The sequence below is a fragment of the Macaca mulatta genome, chromosome 16 (genome assembly GCF_049350105.2).
Source record: "Macaca mulatta isolate MMU2019108-1 chromosome 16, T2T-MMU8v2.0, whole genome shotgun sequence".
In the NCBI taxonomy this organism is placed as follows: domain Eukaryota; kingdom Metazoa; phylum Chordata; class Mammalia; order Primates; family Cercopithecidae; genus Macaca; species Macaca mulatta.
In genome coordinates this window covers 2,636,364-2,655,787 of record NC_133421.1, presented here as the reverse complement: position 1 = coordinate 2,655,787, position 19,424 = coordinate 2,636,364, and the positions used below count along the sequence as shown (strand labels likewise).

At 55.6% G+C, this 19,424-nt stretch overlaps 1 protein-coding gene across 20 annotated transcripts in view; it reads left to right on the top strand.

Moving 5' to 3' along the window:
• The window catches only part of ABR (ABR activator of RhoGEF and GTPase), a 235,714-nt gene that overhangs the window by 123,898 nt on the left and 92,392 nt on the right, over positions 1-19,424 (top strand). For 14 of the 20 annotated variants that reach the window (XM_015118163.3, XM_077969708.1, XM_077969710.1 and 11 more), the window contains exons 3-4: positions 10,355-10,453; positions 18,739-18,924. In XM_015118163.3, coding sequence (XP_014973649.3) covers positions 10,355-10,453; positions 18,739-18,924 — 285 coding nt within the window. Of the gene's footprint in view, positions 1-728; positions 1,231-9,247; positions 9,865-10,354; positions 10,454-18,738; positions 18,925-19,424 lie in introns of those variants that run through there. The other 6 variants (XM_015118165.3, XM_077969715.1, XM_077969721.1 and 3 more) reach the window with 2 other exon arrangements.

Genomic DNA, 19,424 nt, shown 5'->3' with positions numbered 1-19,424 from the left:
GCCAACAATGGTGCCTGTCCTGGGTTGTGTGTGCCTTCCCCTCGCAGGCTGGCTCCCTGGGGTGGGGGAGCTGGGGGGTCTGCTTGGAGGAGCTGGGGGTGCTGGTCTCAGCAGTGCCTGGGAGTCAGGGGGAGCTGCTCAGAGGAGGTGGGGGTCCTGGTCTCTGCAGTGCCTGTGAGTGGGGGGTGCTTGGAGGAGGTGGGGGTCCTGGTGTCAGTAGCATCTGTGAGTGGCGGGGGGCTGGTCTGTGAGTGGGGGGTGCTCGGAGGAGGTGGGGGTACTGGTCTCAGCACCCGTGAGTTGGGGGCTGCTCGGAGGAGAGGGTCCTGGTCCCTGTGAGTGGGGCGCCCATCGCCCGTGAGCAGGACCCTGGTGGCGCCGCTCTCCTGCTGCGGAGCAGGTCAGGCCTGTCTGTTGCAAAGCCTGGCTGGTCCTGCGGCGGCCGAGACGCGGCTGTGGCTTCTGGGCGGGCCGGGACCTCCCCTCCGGAAGGGGGCTCCGGCGCATGGGACCCCGGGGTGGCTCTGGGGGTCGCCCCTGCCCGCCGGGCTCCCGGCTCGGCCGCGCGCGGGGAATGAAGCTGCGTCTGGGAAGCGGCCTCCCCCCTACCCCACCCCGGCCCGGCCGCGGCCTCCTCGCTCCTCCTCCGCCGCAGAAGCCTCCGCCAGCCGCGGCCCCGCAACCCCAGAGGACGGGCGGCTCCACCTCGCGACGCACGTTTCCTGTGTGTTCCGAGCGAGCGCGAGCCCTGGAGGCCGGGAAGGGCGGGCCCTGCGGGGCCGGGAGCGGGGCCGGGCGGGACACGGAGGAGGGCGCCGGGCTCCGCTGCGCTGCGGGTTCGCCTCCGTCACGGGCCGGGAACGGCGTCAGGGGCTGCCCGGGCCTTGCTCCCCCTTTCGCCGGGCGAGGACGCGTGAGACGGCGGCGGAGCGGGGCGGACTAGGTCCGGGATGCAGCCCCGGGTCGGGAGCCCCAGGCCGGGCGCGCGGGTGTAGACCTGCCCCCCCCGCCCCGCCCGCCTCCTCCCTCCTCCCTCCTCCCGCCGCCGCTGCGTGGACCCCGCTTCCTGTCTGCCCTCCGCGGGCTCCGGCTGCCATGGAGGAGGAAGAGGAGGCGATAGGCTTGCTGGACAAGGTTCTGGAGGACGAAGATGTGTTTCTCCTGGAGGAGTGCGAGCTGGGAACCCCGACCAGCCCCGGCTCAGGGTCCCCCTTCCTGGTGGCTGTGAAGGTGGGAGCGTGACACGCCCTGGGCGCTGGGGGGGGCCGGGCCGGCGCTGCCGAAGGTGCGCGGGAGAAATGGCTGATGGGGGCGCAGAGCGCGCGGCCGGGTGGAAGCCCCTGGCGGAGTCCGTGAGGGTCCCGGCCCCGGCTGCTGTTCCCGGGGGAGAGGGGTGGGCCTGCCTCCCCGACCGGTGTCCTCGGGGGAGTGGCTGCCGCCCCCTCCAGGTCAGCCCAGCTCAGGGCGGCTGTGCCAGGAGTCACCTGGCGGGCGTCAGCTGCTGCCTCCCGGGAGGCGGTGGGCAGGAATCTCCTGTTTCCACAGCAACCGCAAGAGAGGGGCCACCCTCTTCCCAGCCAGGAGACGGGACTCGGTGCCTCTGAGCTGAGGCAAGAGAGTGTTTGCAAAGGGCAAGAGCCAGAGGTCACTGAGCTTCCTTGAAGGAAAAGCACTGGGTCAGCTGAAGCGGGGCAGGGAACAGCTGGCTTGGAGGCTCCAGCCAGGTGGGCAGGTGCGCTTCCTGGGGGGGGGATAGGCAGGGAGCATCTGCTGGGCCCTGGCCCACGCGCTCTGGGGCTGAGGGCGTCCTCTGCAGCAGTGCCCCTGTCCTGTGGGAGAGGTTGCCTCCCGGTAGAACTGGACGGCAGTGGTGGCCAGAATCCCGTTGAGGAGCAGGGCGGCCCCAGAACCACGCCGGCTCTGAGTCTGGCCCGGCACACCACAGCGGTCTTCCTTTCTCTGGCCTGGACACACCTCTCAGAGCTTCAACCTCAGCCTTTTGCTCAACTGCTGTCTTGTTCTGTGTCAAGAAAGGAGGCCCAGTGAGGATGCATTTCAGGGAGTTTGCTGACTGCTAAGCAAGGCTGCCTAACCGAGTGCCCATCTGCGGGGCCTAGGAGGCATGTGCAGAGAGCATTGCTGGGGACAGGAGGCTGTCCCTGAGCCTCCCTGGGCCTCCCTGACCCTCACAGAAGGTGGGGATCACAGTCCTGCCCCACCCACTCTACAGTGTGGCTCTGAGGAGGAGCCAGTGGAGGTAAAAATAGATGCAGAACCACGGTAGATGGCTGATGTGTGGAGTCTGGGTGGAGCGGTGGCTGCAGGCCTGGGTGGGGAGCGGAGCTGTAGGGAGGCTGGCAGTGGCTGGCACCCCACCCCGTGTTCTCTGAGCTGGTGCTGGCGTAGGGCCGTGGGGGTAAGTCACGTCTCTGGGTAGGCTCAGGGAGGCCTCTGCACTTCAGGGTCTGACCAGCCTCCCCAGTAGGAACAGCGTAGGAAAGTCTGCTCGTGAACCAGGAGTCGGGCTGGGAGTAGCAATGCTGGGGTGGCAGGTGTGTGGCCCTCATGGGCCTTCTCTGGAAAGCCCCCAGCACAGATGTGGGCCCCCTGAGAGGCTGCCTCCTGGACCTCCCCTTCTGCCGGACCCTGGCATATGCCTCAGCTAAGCCCATGTTTCGTTCTGCTCAGAACTCTAGACATTTGCCTCCATGGTTATGTCCCATTCTCCTTGAGGACGAGGACCATGTCCTATTCGTTGCTGAACACTGCACAGTGCTTGGTGTGGGGCTGGTGCCAGTGAGAGTCTGCAGAATGTGTGAGGCCCACTGGGGCCCATGAAGGGTGTACCAGGTTCCCAGCCTCGCTCCGTCTCAGAGGTGTCCTACTGCGGTGGCCTACAGATGCCGAGAGAGCCTGAGCACGTATCACACCGAAAAACACTGCTCCTCGTGGGTCCTCATGAGCACCTGGATGGGGTCTTCCTCTCTACTTTGTTGCCAGAATGGGGGAAGGGGACCTTTCTTGAATGCTGAGGAGTTCCAGGCTCCCTGCCTCATCCTGAACACCTAGAGTTCCTCCCTCCTCTACTGACATTGGCCTCAGAGGGAGAAGACAAGCAAGGTGGCTACAGAGCGGTGGGAAGAAAGCTCATGGATTCACTCAACAAACATGCTCAGGTTGGGTGCTATTCAGAGATGTAGAGATGACCAGAGGAACAAGGTGTGATTCTCCCTCAGAAGGCATTCAGAGCAAGGGGCAGGTACAGGGAGTAGGAATAGAGTACAGAAGTAGTCAGGGTGAGCCGGGTGCGGGGGCTCACGCCTGTAATCCCAGCACTTTGGGAGGCTGAGGGGGGCGGATCACCTGAGGACAGGAGTTCGAGACCAGCCTGACCAATATAGTGAAACCATATCTCTATTAAAAATACAAAAATTAGCTGGTCGTGGTGGCGGGCGTCTGTAATCCCAGTTGCTTGGGAGGCTGAGGCAGGAGAATCACTTGAACCCGGGAGGCAGAGGTTGCAGTGAGCTGAGATCGCGCCATTGCACTGCAGCTTGGGCGACAGAGTGAGACTCAGTCTGAAAAAAAAAAAAAAAAAAAAAAAAAAAGGTCAGGGCTGTGAGAAGAGTACTGATAAAAGGGCACCAAATTCAGGGGAGAAGGGACCACTTCTAGCAGAGTTGTAGTTGGGGATGGCCTGAATGTGTCCACGTGTATGTGCGTACGTATGTGTATGTGTATGTATGTGTGTGTATGTGTATGTGTGTGTGTGTGTGTGTGTGTATGTGTATGAGTATGTGTGTGTGTATGTGTATGTATATGTGTGTGTATGTGTATGTGTGTGTGTGTATGAGTATGCGTATGTGTATGTATGTGCATGTGTGTGTGTGTATGTGTATGTGTACGTGTACGTGTACATGTACGTGTACGTGTATGTGTGTGTGTATGTGTACGTGTACGTGTACATGTACGTGTACGTGTATGTGTGTGTGTATGTGTGCACCTGCAGGCCAAGGGTCATTTCTGGATGATACACTCCTGGGGTGCGGACGGTCTTGGCACACCCCTCCCTGGAAGCTGGTAGGAATCCAAGGCAATTCTCTTTGCTATTACTTTACTTTAGGAGTACTTACCTGAAGCAGCAGTTGCGTCCTAAGCATGTGCCCAAGTGCCAGGCCCAGAAATCAATCCTGTTTCCAGTGTAATTTCCAAGACGCTTCATCTTCCTGGGGGGCAGAGGCGAAGTTGGCCTCAGTTTTCTCCAAAGCTATAGCTGGAGGTTGCTGCGTATCTCAGCCCAGACTGACCTTTGAAGAGTTACTGATGTATAAAACTGATAATGCAAATACTGATAGCAGTGTCACGTTCCATCTGTAAAATGGCATATGCTTTCCAAAAATGTTTCATGCCATTCTATTTAAAGATAGGTAGGGTTGTGACAGGGGCCTGGTAGAAGGTGCTATTTTAAGGAACTTATTTGTCAGGAATAAAAACCCTTTGGTAATGCAGATTAACCCTTTAGGTGTTTTTCTGTGCCATTTTTTTTTTCTTTTGATACAGAGTCTCACTCTGTCACCCAGGGTGGAGTGCAGTGGCACAATCACGGCTCACTGCGGCCTCTACCTCCCAGACTCAATCAATCTTCCCACCTCAGCCTCCCCCTCACTACAGGCACATGCTACCACGTTGGGCTAATTTTTGTATTTTTGTAGAGACAGGGTTTCACCGTGTTGCCCACGCTGGTCTCTAACTCTTGGGCTAAAGCGATCTGCCCACCTTGGCCTCCCGAAGTGCTGGGATTACAGGTGTGAGCCACTGAACCCAGCCCAATCCTGTGCCAGTTTTTAATGGATCATCTGAAACATCTCTATTTCTGTTTCACCTGAGCAGGTCTCTTCTGCCTCCACATCATGCCTGTATCCCCCATTTGGATGTTTTTCTAAATACAGGCCCCACATGTGGTGATTTGAGAGATGATCGGTGGCACCTCAATCTGTGTGTTGCATTTTAATAGTTAAGTAGATATTTTAATGTATATTAGAAAAAATATGACCTGTGCATTTTTCTTACAATTTCAATTATGTGTAGGATAAGACTGCTTTTTACAAGTCAGTTCTGGGGCGCGGTGGCTCAGGCCTGTAATCCCAGCACTTTGGGAGGCCAAGGCGGGCGGATCACGAGGTCAGGAGTTCAAGACCAGCCTGCCCAACATGGTGAAACCCCGTCTCTACTAAAAACACAAAAATTATGTGGGCGTGGTGGTGCACGCCTGTAATCCCAACTACTCGGGAGGCTGAAGCAGGAGAATCGCTTGAACCTGGGAGGTGAAGGTTGCAGTGAGCCGAGATCGTGCCACTGTACTCCAGCCTGGATGACAGAGTGAGACTCTGTCTCAAAAAAAAAAAAAAAGTTATTGTAAAGAACAGTATTGAGTAAAGAATAGTGCAGGTGGTGGTATGTGAGTATGGCAAAATTTTAAGGGTGGGATATGAGCAACCGAAATTTCAAAACACTGCGTGTGCCCCGTGGCGCCTGCCTAAGACTTCAGAGAGCACCAGGGAGCCCGGAATACGGGAATCCACCCTTCAGGAGAGAGGAGCCTCTGGAATTCGGTCTTTGTCCCCCAGCAGTTGACCCTGTCTTCTCTGTTCTAAATTCTGCCAAGGACGCAGCTGAAAAAGACTTCCTCAGTGCCTAGCGCTGGGAGAGGAGAGGATCTCTCCATGTCTCTGCACTGCCTCAGCTGTCCTGAGACTGAGACGGGCCAGTTGTCCTGAGGTTGATGCTTGGTGTCGGTATAAGCCCCAGGCACGGCCACCCCCCACCCCCAGGCCCAGTGGCATCTACTCTGAGCAGATCCTGCTGGGTACTCCTGGCAGCCAGCTGTGGCCTGTGGACTAAATTCTGCCATCTGTGAAGGCTCAGACCCTTGCACCCTTGCTGCATGCCCTGTAGCCTTGAGTCACAGCCAGAGAGCCCTGCTTGTTGTCTTGGAGGTCGGCGCTCCTGGAGAGATTGTGTCTTCGCTTGTCCTGGAACCAGACGTTTGGAGGCTTTATTTAGCTTCTAAACTCTGTGGAAGACCAGGCCTGAGCTGGCCACACCTTATCTCTAGACACTGTCCCTCCCAGAGTGACCTGACGTCTTTGGTTTGGCGGCTTCGAGCTGCCACACCGTCAGCCTAGCACATTGTGCAGGTGCAGGATGCTGAGGATAAACGAACCCACCGAGGCTGCATTTCGTCAGTTCTGGCTGGGAGGAAGTGAGGACAGGCCGCTTCCCGGTGCTGGAGACTGGCAGGCAGCGTGGCAGAGGCTGTGGGACCTGAAACTCTTCAGAGAGCTGACTCTGGCGCATTCTGGGCACGTGGGCACCTCTGAAGTGCTCCCTGGGGGGGAGATGATCTGCTTCACCTTCGTGCTCCCGGTGGGAGTGGGTGAGTGAGTGGTGAGCCTGGGCTTCGATGAGACAACAGTCGCCCCACAAAGACTGAAGAAACGATGGTGAATTTCCTCATGGCTCTGAACTGAGGAAAGCTGGAAAAGATGGGAATGGAAAAGGCCTTTCTTTGGTGGTGACTGAGCAACCGGTCTCCCATTAGCCAAGTGCGCCGAGAGGCTGATTTCCCATCCGTGAGCTCTCCAACGCCTTTGCTCCCATTCCAGCCGAAACTGCAGTGTGAACAGGGCCCGGAGCGGGGGCTCTTGCGGCTGACTCTTCATTGCCTTTTGAGGGAGGGTCTCCTGAGCTGTCTTCCCATCAGAACCAGCCTTTCAAGACTGGACGGTGAATGGAAGTCTTGAGGGGAGGATCTAGCAGAAATGGGCGATTACGGGGCTCTGGGGTCTACGCTTATGCTGGGGGAGGGGGTGAAGCTTATTTGTGGATGGGGCTGCAGATCCCATTCTTCCCCCCATCCGAGTCCAAACAGCTCTACAGTTAAAGCTCATAGTGTATCCAAGTGACTTCCTCTACAGGGCATTTGCTAAACCCTCAGGCAGATCCTGAGGCCGGGAACAGAGGGGTGCTAGCCCCCAGCACCGGGGATGAGTCCCCATGTGTCAAGGCTGGGAAGCAGCAGGAAGACCCCCGAGGGTCTGACCTGGAGGGGCTGGGGCTGGGGGCTGTTCCAGGCTCTGATCTTGTCCCCCAGGGGTTCGTGTGCTGCAGGCTCTGCAGGCCTCTGACAGTCCCGACTCTCTCTGTGCCTCAGGAAGTTGATAACACTTGCCAGGTTTTTGAGACTCTGATGAGTGCTAAGCACAGTTCCTGGTATTTGTGAAGCTGCCAATAAGTAACTATTGCCCTTTCCTAAAGCATGGGGTCTGTATTGCTTTTCTAATGCTGCTGAAACAAATTGCCACAAACTTAAGGGCTTAAAACAACACAAATTTATTCTATTATACAGAAATCTAAAAAGGATCTCTGCCCGACACCGTGGCCCATGCCTGTAATCCCAGCACTTCGGGAGGCCGAGACGGGCAGATCACCTGAGGTCAGGAGTTTGAGACCAGCCTGGTCAATATAGTGAAACCCTGTTTCTACTAAAAATACAAAAATTAGTGGGTGTGACGGTGGGCGCCTGTAATCCCAGCTACTTGGGAGGCTGAGGCAGGAGAATCGCTTGAACTTGGGAGGCAGAGGTTGCAGTGAACCGAGATCATGCCATTGCACTCCGGCCTGGGCGACAGAGCGCGACTTTGTCTCAGTATATAAATACATAAATAAATAGATTAATTAAAATAAAAAGGATCTCCAGGGCTGCATTGCTTCTGGAAGCTCTAGGGCAAGCTTGTCCAGCCTATGGCCACGCGTCCCAGGACTGCTTTGAGTGTGGCCTGACACAAATTTGTAAACTCTTTTTTTTTTTTTTTTTTTTTTTTTTTGAGACGGAGTCTCGCTCTGTCACCCAGGCTGGAGTGCAGTGGCCGGATCTCAGCTCACTGCAAGCTCCGCCTCCCGGGTTTACGCCATTCTCCTGCCTCAGCCTCCGGAATAGCTGGGACTACAGGCGCCTGCCACCTCGCCCGGCTAAGTTTTTTTTTGTATTTTTAGTAGAGACGGGGTTTCACTGTGTTAGCCAGGATGGTCTCGATCTCCTGACCTTGTGATCCGCCCGTCTCGGCCTCCCAAAGTGCTGGGATTACAGGCTTGAGCCACCGCGCCCGGCCTGTAAACTCTTAAAACCTGTTATTTTCTTTTAGTTCATCAGCGGTCGTTAGTGTTACTGTATTTTATGTGTGGCCCGAGACAATTCTTCTTCTTCCAGTGTGGCTCAGGGGAACCAAAAGATCGGACGCCCCTGCTCTAGGGGAATGAATTCATTTTGTTGCCGTTTCCAGCCTCCAAAGGCTCCCTGCATTCCTTAGCTCATGGCCCCATCCTCTGTCTTCAAACCTACCAGTGTAGCATCTTCCAGGCCGTCCCTCACCACCACCCTGTCTCTGACTCTGTCATTCCCCTTCTGTGGCCATGATGCCTTGCGGAAAGATGGCATTTTAAGCAGCAGGTACAGAAAGAACCAAAAGCTAGAGGCCTTTGAAGATGAGGAAGCTGGTTCTGCATGTGGGAAGACCGAGCGGTCTCCTGGCTGTGGGAAGGACTGGAAGGGTAGGGACGGGCACCTGGGCCCCTGAAGGTATCTCATAAGGGATATGGTGGGCCTCATGTCCCAGTCTAGGGCCGAATCTTTACTTGTTTGTTTTTCACATGTCTTTCCCACTAGATTCTAAGCCACGTGAGAACAGGGGCCACTGTCTGTTTCCCATGGTATCTATAGGGCCTGGTGGACATTCAGTAAATATTTATTGAATGAATAAATAAATGGACACATAGCGCAATGGAATTCCTAAGTACTCACATTTTGCAGTCTTCATACTCGGTCCTTGGCAAGCCTCGGGCAAGGCGGCACTCTTAGAAGATGAATCCAGCTCTGGTACGTGGGAAAGGCAGGAGGAGAGAGGAAGAGAGGGAGGAGAAGTCGATTCGGAGAACCCAGGCGACAGAGTGAGATGCAGGGGGCCTCAACCACAGGAGAGGGGAGGGGTGGGACAGAGGGAACGGGAGGCAACAGATGAGCTAGGAAGCGTGGAAGGGCTTGGGGGAGATGAACAGCAAGCATGGAAGGGCTTGGGGGCTCAGTGTGGCAGAGGGAAAGGAGAGAGAAGGAAGAGGGGCCCAGGGATGACTCTTGGGGGTCCTGGCTGAGAAGAATTACTATGTATGTTTTTTCACTGAGGAGAACTTTGGGGGTACTTTCTCTGTGCCAGGCACTGTGCTAGTTGGTGGACATCCAATGCTCAATGGCGTGTGACCTCCACGCTAAGGAGCAGCAGTTCTGGAGGGAGGAGAAGGCCACTTTGGGTCTGTTCCTGGCACAGTGAGGTGACCAGGGAGTGCTGCAGCGAGTGTGCGGGGTGGGGCAGTGTAAGGCTGAGGGGCTCACAGCCGGCCTTCTGATATGGGATGGAACCCCAAGGACAAGAGGATAAGGACAGAAGTGTAGCTGGGAGGCCTCAAGGCTGGGGCCCTTCCATTCAGTTCTCTCTACCCACACTTCTCTTGGTTTGTCTGTCACTTCCTCTGGGACCCCTCTCTACCCCCCAGACTTAGATTCTGGCCCCTGCTGTGCCCTGCCTTGTGACCATGCCCTGCCTCAGTCATGATTCTGATTTTCCCTCCTGAACATCCTTGTCCCCGCACCGCACATTAAACTGCCCAGCAGACCTGGGGCAGGTCCTTGTGTCTTGCTCACCGTGAGAAGGTTGACTTGGTTGACAGGTGGATGAATCGATGAATATCAAATGGGGAAATGTGGAAAATAGATTGAGCGAAGCAAAACAAGATGTTACAGGAGGAATATGGGTGATTGTTTTCCCTTTTGTATTTCTGCATGTTTTATATATATATTTTTATCATAGTATCTGACTTTTATCTCGTATGAAAGTGTCACTTAAGGGGAAAGGGACAAGGGTGGCTGGGCGTGGTGGCTCACGCCTGTAATCCCAGCACTTTGGGAGGCTAAGGCGGGTGGATCACCTGAGATCAGGAGTTCGAGACCATCCTGGCCAACATGGTGAAACCCCATCTCTACTAAAAATACAAAAATTATCTGGGCATGGTGGTGGGCGCCTGTAGTCCCAGCTACTCAGGAGGCTGAGGCAGGAGAATCGCTTGAACCCGGGAGGCGGAGGTTGCAGTGAGCCAAGATCATGCCACCGCACACCAGCCTGGGTGACAGAGCGAGACTCCGTCTCAAAAAAAAAAGAGGGAAAAGGGTAGGGAAACAGACAGTCCACTCAGGATTTTGGCCTCCTTGCTCATGAGCTGTTGCCTGTGCTTTGCTTTTGTGCAGGTGGAAGCAGGGAAAGGCCTGGAGATGAGGAAGCTGGTTCTCTCGGGGTTCTTGGCCAGCGAAGAGATCTACATTAACCAGCTGGAAGCCCTATTGCTGGTGAGTACAGTCCCTGCTCTGGGGCCTTCTGTTCCCCCGCGTGGCGGATGATGTCATGCTCTGAAGCTGCTTTTGGAGTTGGAGAGGAAAGAGGACCTGTACCCGTCCCTCCCTGTGGACAGAGTGCAGCTGCTCTGCGTCTAGCTGGGGATCAGGCAGCCCAGGTCATTGCCAGAAAGGGCCCATGCCGCTCAGCTCCAGCTCTCAAAAGGCAGGAGAAGCAGCACACCCGGGTTAGGGGTGGCAGACACACCTGTCATCCGCCACCGTGGCATAGGGCATTGCTAACCCATCACGGTGCTCTGCCCGGGCGACGGCCAAGCGACTCCTCTGCTGTGCTCCGGACAGTCACTCCCAGTCAATCCAGTTAAGAAGTCTTTGCCATCTTGGGTCCACGTCCTTCTACCTCCCTGGGCGAGGGAACCATTAACACCATCCTGAGGCCAAGTGTCAGGAAATAGGAGGTGGCAGGCTGTGTTTGTTGTTTGTTTGTTTGTTTTTGAGACAGAGTTTTGCTCTTGTCGCCCAGGCTGGAGTGTAGTGGCGCAATCTTGGCTCACTGCAACCTCTGCCTCCTGGGTTCAAGTGATTCTCCTGCCTAAGCCTCCCTAGTGGCTGGAATTGCAGGTGCGTGCCACCACACCCGACTAATTTTTGTATTTAGTAGAGACGGGATTTCACCATGTTGGCCAGGCTGGTCTCAAACTCCTGACCTCAGGTGATCCGCCTGCCTCAGCCTCCCAAAGTGCTGGGATGACAGGCGTGAGCCCCCGCGCCTGGCCTGTCTGTGTTCTTTGGAGAGGCAGCACAGCTCTGAGGCATCAGGCCAAGCTCAGCCCTCGGTAACATGCCTCAGTTTCCCTCCCGGAGGGAGGCATTGTTGTGAGAATCCGATTGGGAGGGGAATATGAACATGTTTTCGGAAGATAAAAGTATTACACAGATGTGCGGTGGTTTTGCCTTGGGAGAAAGCGCTCCTGAGATGCGTCTGGATATTATGCCGAGTGATCGTGGCGTGTCAGGTTCTTTCTCTGGGTGTTTCGCAGCCTGAGACATAAGGTAATTGTCAGAGAAGGGAGACTCAGAAGTGTGGATCTGTGGACGCTCATTCTTAACAAGAATTCTAAGATACACATTTAAGTACTTGCCATGACGTGAGGTGCTGTCACGTGTCAACCCTGAGATGCTGTCAGTGTCCCAGAGGACTTGACATTTATATTACCCAGGAAAGACTGTGTGAATGTGCAGATGCAGGCCGGGTGTGGTGGCTCAATGCCTGTAATCCCAGCACTTTGGGAGCCCGAGGTGCGCAGATCTCTTGAGGACGGGAGTTCGAGACCAGCCTGGCCAATGTGGTGAAACCTTGTCTCTACTAGAAATACAAAAGAAGAGCCAGGCATGGTGGTGCATGCCTGTAATCCCAGTTACTCAGGAGGCTGAGGCATGAGAATCGCTTGAAGCGGGGGGCGAAGGTCATAGTGAGCTAAAAGTGTGCCACTGTACTCCAGACTGGACAACGGGAGTGAAACCCTGTCTCAAGAAAGGCCGGGCACAGTCGCTCACACCTCTAATCCCAGCACTTTGGCAGGCTGAGGCGCGTGGATCACCTGAGGTCAGGAGTTCGAGACCAACCCAGCCAACATGGTGAAGCCCCATCTCTACTAAAAATACAAAAAATTAGCCAGGTGCGGTGGTGGGTGCATGTAATCTCAGCTACTCAGGGAGGCTGAGGCAGGAGAATCGCTTAAACCCGGGAGGCGGAGGTTGCAGTGAGCCAAGATCATGCCACTGCACTCCAGTTTGGGCAACAAGAGTGAAACTCTGTCTCCAAAAAAAAAAAAAAAAAGAAAAGAAAAAAAGGAATGTGCAGCTGCTTTGCCACACGCCAGGCTGAATGTGTCCCATATCTCCGGGAGTTTATCTCTATACACGGAGCTGTTTTCCAAGTGAGGGGCAGTGTGGCAGGTAGCTGAGGGTCCTGGTCTGGGGCCAGAGCTGGGGCAAGACGTGGCCCGCCCTGCCATGAATAGCAGGCGTATTGCACCGTTTCTCAGACTGTGCCTCTCAGCCCATCAGTGCATTGTGAAATCATTACAGTGGGTTGTGAAACCAGTACAGTGGGTTGGGACAGCATTGGTTTCATTTTAAACCAATGAAAACATACCAGTATGCATCATACACAGGAAAGATAAGTGAGGGAACTTTCAGTTTGTTGTCTGTGTGCCTGTGAATATATATGTAATTGCTGGGCCCATGGTATCTTGTACCTGTTGTGGGTTTGAAAACTGCTGGCTTTGGCCAGGCGCCGTGGCTCATGCCTGTAATCCCAGCACTTTGGGAGGCCGAGGCAGGAGGATCACGAGGTCAGGAGATCGAGACCATCCTGGCTAACACGGTGAAACCCCGTCTCTACTAAAAATACAGAAAATGAGTCAGACGTGGTGGCGGGCACCTGTAGTCCCAGCTACTCGGGAGGCTGAGGCAGGAGAATGGCGGGAACCCGGGAGGCGGAGCTTGTAGCGAGCTGAGATCCGGCCACCGCACTCCAGCCTGGGCGACAGAGCGAGACTGTCTCAAAAACAAAACAAAACACAACAAAACAAAAACAAAACTGCTGTCTTTGGGTGAGCTATACATAAATTCCCTGAGCCTCCGTTTCTGGATCTCAAGATGAGAGTGATGCCGGTTTTTCTGTCTCTTTCCATGGGTCCTTTCAGGACCTCGTACGGTGTTGAGTACTTAAGACACTCAAATGTTAGTGGAAGAAAGGAGGACAGGCAAAGAGACCACCGTCAGACACTCGTGAAACTCGTCTTTGAAACCATGAATTGCTGTGCCAAAAAAGAACATAGTTGTCCTGACTAACAGGATGTATATTTGAAAGGAGTTCGGACAAAGGATCCAGACTGCCTGGCCGTACTGGCTCCAGGCTTTCAGCAGGTGAATGAGCCTTTGTGCCTCAGTTTTTCCATCTGCAAACAGGGTATATGAATAGTATGCTTTTCATGGGGTCGTTGTGAGGATTAAAGGAATTTATACACAGAGTTATTATTATTATTTTTGAGACGGAGTTTTGCTCTGTTGCCCAGGCTGGAGTGCAGTGGCACAGTCTTGGCTTACTGTAACCTCCACCTCTTGGGTTCAAGAGATTTCCTGCCTCGGCCTCCCAATTAGCTGGGATTACAGGCGCCCACCCCCACACCCAGCTAATTTTTGTATTTTTAGTAGAGATGGGGTTTCACCATCTTGGCCAGGCTGGTCTTGAACTCCTGACCTCATGTGATCCTCCCGCCTCGGCCTCCCAAAGTGCTGAGATTACAGGCGTGAGCCACTGCGCCCAGCACATAAAGCTCTCAGAACATAGCCTGAGTGTTCGTTGATACTGTTGATTTCTCCAGTGCCAGGAGAGGAAACAGGTTAGGGCTTATTGGTTCCTGCCACAACACACCTTTTCCCTGAAGGAGGGAGCGGCGCCCGTCCCCATCAGACACGACACCCTTAGATCCCACCTGCCATCCGCGAGCCTCTTCCCCTGGGCCAAGACCGAGAGCCCTTCCTTCCCTGCCCTGCCTTTCTAACAGCTCATGCCCCAAAGGCAGAATCTGTGGGGTAGGGGCCCCCTTCCTGATGTGCCCGGGGCAGGTCCCCCCGCTTCTCCAGCTCTCTCCTCCTGGGCCCCTGCTTGGCTCTTTCTTGAGCAGGGGCCAGAGGGAGCGACGGAGGAACTTGCTGGGAGGCCAGGTCTGTGGCAGGAGGGCTCAGGAAGCAGGAGTGGGACCTTCCACAGCCACAGCCTCAGAAGAAAACCTCAGAGCGAAAGAATCACGCCCTCCCCCATCTCCTCCCTGAGCTGGGAACCCCCACACCCTCCCCACCCCTCAGCAAGGAGGAAGCTAAACCTGCTCTTCGGGGCGGCCTCACAAAGGGGCCAGCCCGAAGGAGAAGAACATTCATCCCCTCCATGCTCGCTTTCCCGCTCCTGACCCCATTCCCACCGCTCTGCCCCGGCCTGTTTGCTTTCAGCTGAACGCTTCCTGATAGTCAGAGGGCTGGGTGTGTGTACCTAAAACCGTGTGCACACACAGGGCAGACGAGCCTCCGCACAGAGGCCTCCGTCCTGGCCTCTGGGTTGCTGGTGGGGGTCGTCTTCTGGGGCCCTCCTGCTTCCTGGTGGGCTCCGATTACAGGGAAAGCCTGGGAGCCTGGGCCGAGGCAGGGGGTGAAGGAAAAAAGACGAAGCCAAATGCATCGAAATTCTGGATCTCCTTGACGCTGGGAACTGAGCTTGGGAACTGCGTCTTGCTATGCCGGGGCCACAGGGTGAGGCCACTCCCCACAGCCCCTCCCACTGCTGGCCACGACTGGCCCTCCTGGGGTGGACTGTCCTGGCCATGCGTTGGGGCTCATAGCCACCCTGTATCGCAGCCTCTTTATCTATAAAACAGGTGAATGACGCCTTCCTCCCTGGGCTCCAGTGACGAGTAACTAGGGTGGCGTGGCAGCAAGCATGCCAGGCCTTCTGGGGCAGGAGGCGGAGGAAGTGGGTACATTTCTTTCCCCTATTTCGAAAGGCCAGTCGCTGTGGGACAGCAGACAAACGGCTGTGTGAAGTCCCACTGGCAAGTGAGAACCGGCCCAGGCCCGTCTTCCTGAGAAGCAGCTGGGCTGGGAGCCAGGGTGGAGGTCACTCGGGGTCCTCTCCGAGAACTCTCATGGTGAAATGGAGAGCCGGGGCCTGCCCTTGCCTCTGTAGCAGGACTGGGGAGGAGGGGGTGCCTGAGTGGTGTGCTAGCACTTTGGCAGAACGGCTGTGCCGTGCCAAAGCTCAGTGTGCGTCACCGTGGCTTTCAGTCCACCCTCCTGCCCCGAGCCCATGTGGGACTTCACCAGAGAAAAATAACGGCCTCAAGGGTCCTGGCCAGCAAAGGACACACACCCAGCCCTGTCCCCTCCCACCAAGTGAAATCAGAAGTAAGAGCTAAGCTCCCCATTGTGTCATGAGAACCATCTGATGCCCCAAACACAGGCCCCGTCCTTGTGACTGGCTGTGGGTAAGCGTCCATTTCTTCCCCTTTTGCAGACAGGGTGGGAAGTTTAGAAGGAAGCAGAACCACTGTGTCTTGTCTTTGCGTGGGTGGCAGACGAGCGCGTCCTCGGCGGCTTCTGAGAAATCCTGTCTCCTTGGCCTTCCTGCTTCCCTGTTCCCTCCTCAGTGGGGACTGCACCAAGGCAGGGACAAGAATTCATGGATTTGGGGACTTTGTGGCGACGTGGGCTCCTCTGTGGGGTCCTGCGTCGAGGTGAAAAGGATAAACTCTTAGGACTATGTCAATCCTGAAACTCCATGTCCCTCATGGAGGGTGGGAAGTCCCCAAAGCTTTCAGCTCACCCACCTGGACTTGGGGGGACACTCTTCCCTTGCTCCTGCCCCCCAGTGCCTTCTGTTCCCCTGTCTGGGATGCCTCCCTACCCCCCTACTCCTCCACCTGCTGAGCTCTCCAAGGCCCTGGTATGGCTTCCTCCTCCATGCAGCCCTCCAGGCTGCTCCAGCACAACTTTGGAACCACATGGTTGGTGTGCACAGTCAGTCACATTGTCCATAGTCATTTTATCTGTATTGGTCCATTTCACCCAACTGGATTATAAAGGTCTCAGCTGGGGGTGGTAGCTCACGCCCGTCATCCCAACACTTCAAGAGGCTGAGGCAGGTGGATCACTTGAGGTCAGGAGTTCGAGACCAGGCTGACCAATATGGTGAAACCCCGTCTCTACTAAAACTACAGAAAATTGCCGGGCATGATAACGCATGCCTGTGATCCCAGCTACTACTCGGGAGGCTGAGGTGGGATAACTGCTCGAACTTGGGAGGCGGAGGTTGCAGTGAGCTGAGATTGCTTCACTGCACTCCAGCCTGGGTGACAGAGTGAGACTCTGTCTCAAAACAAAAAAAACAAAACAAAAATGCAGTCTGGGACCATGGTCATGTGTGCACTGACCGGAATGTCAGTAGGTAGCGCATGGCCGTATTATCCCAGTTTCACAAACGAGTCTGCTGGTGACAGGAAGCCCGGGGACCCTGAGTGATGTGCCCACAGCAGAGCTGGGACTGAAGCCCACGCTGCCTGGCCTGCACCAGGTTGAACCCCATGCGTTTGCCTAGCAAGGACTGGATGCTGAGAGGCCACTGGTTCTAGCATGGCAACAGTCAGAAGGAGGGGCCTGCTCTGTCCTGCGTGGATTGTTGCATCTGGGCTTTTTAGAGCTCGGAGGATGAGGGAGCCAGAAGGCAGAGCACCATCTGGGTGTCTGAGTAGATGAGAATTCTTCCAGCGAATGTGAGTTCTGCCTCCATCAGAGTGAGGTGATGTGAATGAGTAGATGAGACATCATCAGATGTGAGGCTGGAGTGAGGCTGGACCGGGAGCTTGCCGTGGTTGGCTGGAGCTGGTGATGGCTCCAGAGGGAGCTGGCGATGGCTTTGGTGTTCCCTTCAGTGCAGCATTTTCAGCAGTGGAGTCACCCATTGTCTGCTAGAATACTTCTCTTGTCGGAAAGCTCGCTACTTAATCCTATGGGGGACGGCTCTCGTGAGCCCAAATCTCACCCCATAACTTTTCCCCACTGTTCCTGGGTCTGCAGAGCAACCCAGACTAAGTCTAAGACTCTTTTTTGTTTTTGGAGACAGTCTCGCTCTGTCGCCCAGGCTGGAGTGCAGTGGCGCAATCTCGGCTCACTGCAACCTCTGTCTCCTGAGTTTAAGCGATTCTCCTGCCTCAGCCTCCTAAGTAGCTGGGATTACAGGTGGCTGCCACCATGCCCGGCTAATTTTTGTAGTTTTAGTAGAGATTGGGTTTCACCATGTTGGTCAGGCTGGTCTCAAACACCTGGCCTCAGGTGATCCACCCGCATTGGCCTCCCAAATTACTGGGATGACAGGCATGAGCCACCGCGCCCGGCCAAGTCTAAGCCTCTTTTTTCGTTTTTGGAGACAGACTCTTGCTCTGCTGCCCGGGCTGGAGCACAGTGGCACGATCTTGACTCACTGCAACCTCTGCCTCCCAGGTTCAAGCAATTATCCTGCCTCAGCCTCCCGAGTAGCTGGGACTACAGGTGCGTGTCACCACGCCTGGTTAATTTTTGTAGTTTTAGTAGAGACAGGGTTTCACCATGTTGGTCAGGCTTACTTGTCTCGAACTCCTGGCCTCCCAAAGTGCTGGGATGACAGGTGTGAGCCACTGCGCCCGGCCAAGTCTAAGCCTCTTTCCACGTGGCCTTCGGTAGGTGAAGAACATCGACAGAATCCAACATGGCTGCTGTCCTCCTGGCCGCCCTGCCCTTCCCTGCCACGCCTTCCCTGTACAGCTGGTTATCAGGCCCTGTCTCCTGCAGTGGCCTTTGCAGTACAGCCTGGGCATCTCTGTTTTTTTTTTTTTTTTTTTCTGATTATTCTTATTTACTCATTATAGGTGATTTATAAAATGCAGAGAACCACACTGAGGAAATGCCTGCACATCCCATTATCCCACAGTCCCGCCGCTGGGCTGGAAGGTGATGGCGTCAGCTTGGGTGCTGGGGGTTGGTCTCTGTTGTCTGCCGTCTCACCGTCTACACTGGCAGGGCCTGGAGCACCTTGGTATAGACAGGCAGGCGTTCAGAAAGAGTCTGAGACTGGAGACCCCTGCCATGCGCTGTGGGAAGGACCACCACGGTCGCTTAGCATGTCTACCACGGGAGTGGGATGCAGTGGGAGACACGCGAACCCCCATCTCTTTCCCTGTGCCAAGTGACGGGAACTTGGAGTATCATTGAGGCCAAGACTGGTCTTGAGTAACTTCGGGTCCCTACCCTCTGAGTCCCAGAACCACGTTCTGTTTCGTGTAAGGAAACAGCTATGGGCTTGAGTTCCCAGTCAACCCTCCCTTCCACTGAAGTGTGACAAGGAGCTTATGACTCGGGGCACAGGATATTGTGGAAGAAGGACGTGGACCCTGTTAACCCAGTACAGGCCGCTGCTGAGTTCAGGTGCGTGGTAGGGGAGTGAGCCCCGGCACCACCCCTCGGGCCTGGCAGAGCTGCCGGGCCAGGTTCCTGCCGTTCAGTGTGTGGCTTGTTGGGGCCTGTGGCAGTGGCTCCTTGATACAAAGCTCGTTTCAGTGCCCTGCCTTCGGCGGCCTTGTCTGGGCAGGACTTGGGCAGCGGGAAGGACTAATGATCGGCCTCGGGGCCTGCCGACACTCTGGTTTATTTACCCCGACCTCTGCTCTTTCTTCCCGTCTTTCTCCCAGCCCATGAAACCCCTGAAGGCCACCGCCACCACCTCCCAGCCCGTGCTCACCATCCAGCAGATCGAGACCATCTTCTACAAGATCCAGGACATCTACGAGATCCACAAGGAGTTCTACGACAACCTGTGCCCCAAGGTGCAACAGTGGGACAGCCAGGTCACCATGGGCCACCTCTTCCAGAAGCTGGTGAGTCCCCCAGTGATGGAGGGTCCTCACGCGGGGCCTCAGCGGAGCCGAGAGTGTTGAGGGAGAGGACGGGGCAGCCCTCTTGGACTCCTTGAAGGCCTGAGTCGTCTCCGAGTTCTGGAGGAAAGCCTGGGCCTGTGTGTTAATGGGGCACCCAGGGCCGGTGCCTTGACTCTAGGCCTCTGCGGTGCAGCCTTGGGAGCTTCTAGGGCTGGTGGAGACGGGCTGTGTGGATAGATACTTCTAGGGGTGGTGGAGACGGGCTGGGTGGATAGATACTTCTAGGGGTGGTGGAGACGGGCTGGGTGGATAGATACTTCTAGGGCTGGTGGAGACGGGCCGGGTGGATAGATACTTCTAGGGGTGGTGGAGACGGGCTGTGTGGATAGATACTTCTAGGGCTGGTGGAGACGGGCTGTGTGGATAGATATTTCTAGGGGTGGTGGAGACGGTCTGGGTGGATAGATACTTCTAGGGCTGGTGGAGACGGGCTGGGTGGA